The 4,111-nt window shown below is 36.4% G+C and overlaps 2 protein-coding genes across 2 annotated transcripts in view; one reads left to right on the top strand and one right to left on the bottom strand.

The window, feature by feature from the left end:
• Positions 1-4,111, top strand: part of LOC106869728 (apoptosis regulator BAX) — a 134,077-nt gene that overhangs the window by 7,768 nt on the left and 122,198 nt on the right. The gene's annotated exons all lie outside the window — the stretch shown is intronic.
• The window catches only part of LOC106869726 (putative deoxyribonuclease TATDN2), a 25,212-nt gene continuing 22,801 nt past the window's right edge, over positions 1,701-4,111 (bottom strand). Inside the window, exons 4-6 of the mRNA XM_014915577.2 lie at positions 3,568-3,697; positions 3,006-3,218; positions 1,701-1,901 (exon numbers count right to left, since the gene is read on the bottom strand). Of these exons, the coding sequence (XP_014771063.1) occupies positions 1,755-1,901; positions 3,006-3,218; positions 3,568-3,697 (490 nt within the window). The 3' untranslated portion in view covers positions 1,701-1,754. The remainder of the gene's footprint in view (positions 1,902-3,005; positions 3,219-3,567; positions 3,698-4,111) is intronic.

Below are 4,111 nucleotides of genomic sequence, written 5' to 3'. Positions count from 1 at the left end.
AAAAAAAAAAAAAAAAGCTTACATATTACAGATACCTTGGTGAAATGAAGAAATGTAGAATCATTATAATTTAATGTCCATGTTCCATTCTGGCATGGGTTGGACGGGATGTGATGGATCCAAGGACTGCATTGTGCTCCAGTGTCTGCTCTGGAATAGTTTCTATGGCTGAATACCTTTCCTAATGCCAACAATTTTACATCATACATTGGATGCATTTTTCCTGCCACCAGCACCAGTGAGGTTGCCAAGCAGCTTGCAAAACTCCGAACTCCGAAGGGAAAGCTTTATGCCTTGAGATGAAGGGCTAAAGTATGAGAGAAGGGGCCCAGAGCAGAAGAGGTTTCTTGCTGCAGGGAAGCTACTTGATTATTCATATTGTAGAAGAGAGGGTGGGAGTGGCTAAGGTGATGCTAAAAAGAGAGTTAGAAATAATGGTGATGATGTGGTTGAGTGGGCCCCCAAGGAACAAGGTGAGTAGAAAGGGATGGGGATAGAGGGACCAAGAGGGTTGGTGAAGGTTGCAATAGTGCATGGTGGGGTGAAAGATGGGAAAGAGATGGAGTGGACAACAACAGTAAAAATTGAATAGGGTTGAAGAGTGGATGGTGGATAAGAGTAAATAGTGGATTAAAAAGATAAAATGAAGTATTTTGTTCACTGTGAGGGCACATGACCTAGTGGTTAGGGTGTTGCACATGCGTTTCAATTCTTAGAATGGGTGGTGCATTGCATTCTTGAGCAAAACACTTCATCACCTGACTCTTGGTATACTGTGCACCTGTTCAGAGTGTATATTTTATGGAGAGAGTGAGCTAATGTCTGGCATGCACATTTGAACAGGTCATTCAGCAAAAGCTGAACATTCATACATCATCTTCAGAGGAGGAGTCCATTTTGCAGAAATACATGTGATGAGCTGGCAGAATCGTTTCAGTGTAAGAGAAAGTGCTTAGTGATATTAGTTCCAACTCTTTACCTTCATCATTATTCAATGTCCAATTTCTCATGCTTGCATGGGTCAGACGGAATTTGCTAAGGCAGAATTTCTCTCTACTGCTGAATGCCTTTTCTGTCACCAAGCATCACCTGTTTCCAGGCAAAATATTTTCCCAAGACTAGAAATGAACAACCTTGCTTGTATGATGGTGATGCTTGCTCACAACTATTATGTGATTTCAGGACAAAGCTATACCCAAACACACAGACACATGCATATACACACACACATATACACTAACACACACACACACACACTGGACTAGTTTCTATCAATAAAATCCGTTCATGAAGCTTTGTTTGGTACAGGACTTCAGTGAAAGACACCCACCCAAGGCGCCACGCAGTGGAATTGAACTGGACACAACATGGTTAGGAAGCAAACTTCTTAATCACACAGTCTGAGTTCAAATCCTGCTACTAAGATTAACTTCACCTTTCATCCATTTGGGGTGTGATCAAATGAAATACCAATAAAGATCTGGGGTTGATGACATTGATTAATCTCTTCTCAGAATTGCAGGTTTTACACTTTTTGTAGAAACAATTGTTAAGCTGAAATACCTTCAGCAGATATAAAGCTGCAACCCAAGATTTGGTACTTTAGGAGGGACAAAAACATTTGGGGTAAAAAATTAAAAATAAACGTGAAGAAAATAATGAAAAAAATTTGATATATTTCAATGAAGGAAAAATAATAATTAAATTCTGATATGGTAAATTTTACTTTTTTTAAAAAATTTTTTTGTTTATTTCTATAGTTTGATTCCGTAAAGTCTCTGTGTATTCTCCAGGCAAGCTTTCAGAACTTCTTTCACACTGATGTTCTTTAGGTCTGCGACAGTTTCTGCGACAGAGAAAGCCATTCCCGGATGTGAGGTAACCATTGAATTCTGTGAAACCTACAAAAAAAAGATGAACAAATTGTTAAGAATGAGAAAGTAAAGTTTGTGGATCTATCTTCTTTGGCTGCTCCGCAATGTCAGAGAGGCTGTGTTTTGAAAATGACCACACTAAGATTTGTCTGAGTTTTCATTCATCTTATCTACCCTCATCACTGGATTTACAGAGAAACATCCAATCAATTAACATTGTAAAAATGGTGCAGAACATTATGAATCACCACATAGAATGAATATTTGTTAACTGACACTATTAGCTAAGGTCTAATAGGAGAGAAAGATGAAAGGTAACTATAGGCGCAGGAGTGGTAAGTAGCTTGCTTACCAACCACATGGTTCTGGGTTCATTCCCTCTGCGTGGCACCTTGGGCAAGTGTCTTCTACTATAGTCTCGGGCCGACCAGAGCCTTGTGAGTGGATTTGGTAGATGGAAAACTGAAAGAAGCCTGTCGTATATATGTATATATATATATATATACTTGTGTGTGTATATGTTTGTATGTTTGTGTTTGTACCCCTAACATCACTTGACAACCAATGCTGGTGTGCTTACGTCCCCGTAACTTAGCAGTTCGGCAAAAGAGACCGATAAAATAAGTACTAGGCTTTCAAAGAATAAGGCCTGGGGTCGATTTGCTCGACTAAAGGCGGTGCTCCAGCATGGCCACAGTCAAATGACTGAAAAGAGTAAAAGAGTATATGAGAAAAAACGACCCAAACAAATTTTGAAGTAGCTCCAAATTAACCCTTTACCATTTAAACCGGCCATATCCAGCTCAGGATATTTTACTTGTTTTAAGTTCAAACTGGCCAGATCTGGCTTCTTACACCTACCTGACAATGTCATTCAAATTATAAACAATCACGTCTTCAAAATCTCAGAGCAACAAGATAATGCATGATTAATTCAAAACAATGTGAAAAATGGATATTTTTTAATGAAATTTCAACAAATACCTTTCAGATAAAAATTTCAAAAGAATAGGTTTTTTTTAATGAAATTTTCTACAAATACCGTTCACAATTATATCAGAATTTAAAGCAAAAAGAAAAAAAAAGGAAAAGAAGATGCAGACACATCATGAGACAAATCTTTTTACTTACCATTGAAGGAATAAAGTAGGGAGCATCAGTTTCCAAAAGAAGACGGTCTAAAGATATCCTGTGAGCTGTGTCATGGAGTGCTGTGGAACTTTTGTAAGTCACTTTGGGAGTTAGTCCAATGCAAAGGTTTGGAAAGGCATTCAGCCATTTCTGTGCACAATTATAGGAATTTGTGTAGCAATGAAGGTGGATGGGCCAGTTCTGAGGACATTCCTTGAATAAAATAGAAAGGAAATTATTCTTAAAATATTAAATGTATTTTGTAATAAGCACATTATATATAATAACCTACAACTATAGCTGTCGCTTGCAAACAAGTAAGACTTGACAGCATGCATTATCATCATCATCATGTCATTAAGAAAAACCATACATATGTAGATGCTGGAACATGTGATCATTAGACCAAATAGATTCTGTCAAACAATTCAATCCCTGCCAGCATGGAATATGGATGTTAAATAATGATAACGACAAGATTTCTATGCAGGTGTAGTTAAGATAACTCCTTAATACAACAGTTGAAAGATGAATCACTTTGAAGAGCTTAGCTAAAACTTACTTCCAGAAAAATCTGAAGGCAATCTTCTTCAGCATCTCTACAGTGTATGATAATTGGTTTATTCATGTCAACTGCTAGTCTGATTTGATCCCGTAAAGCCCGTTTTTGATCATCTATTTGTTGATAAAACCTGAAACAATAACAAAAAAAAATTGATATAAGAAGGGGATATTTATACAAAGGAAGCTACTTATAATCACAGATAATACTATCAAGTAGCTATCATTATCAAACTAGGAAACCCTAAATTCATAATTAATTCAAGCTTAAATTATGTTCTGGTACCAACTTAATAATAACAAAATTATTATCAAAATAATCCTTGATAAATTCTTAACTTAGACAGAAACACTTGAGATATGGGTACAAAAATTTATTTTTTTAAAAATTCAGCTGCATCAACAATATGAGCCAATGGGAAGAACCCTATATATATTGCATTCTCTCAAATCACAACCTACCATCTTAAAAAAGGAAGACATAGAATCAGCTAGTTCTAAATACATTATGCCTGAAAAAGAAAACTAACAAAAAAAAAAAAAAA

Source organism: Octopus bimaculoides, chromosome 11, assembly GCF_001194135.2.
Source record: "Octopus bimaculoides isolate UCB-OBI-ISO-001 chromosome 11, ASM119413v2, whole genome shotgun sequence".
Classification (NCBI taxonomy): Eukaryota; Metazoa; Mollusca; class Cephalopoda; order Octopoda; family Octopodidae; genus Octopus; species Octopus bimaculoides.
Note: the sequence above shows the minus strand (reverse complement) of the source record. Positions and strands in the feature narration are given on the sequence as shown.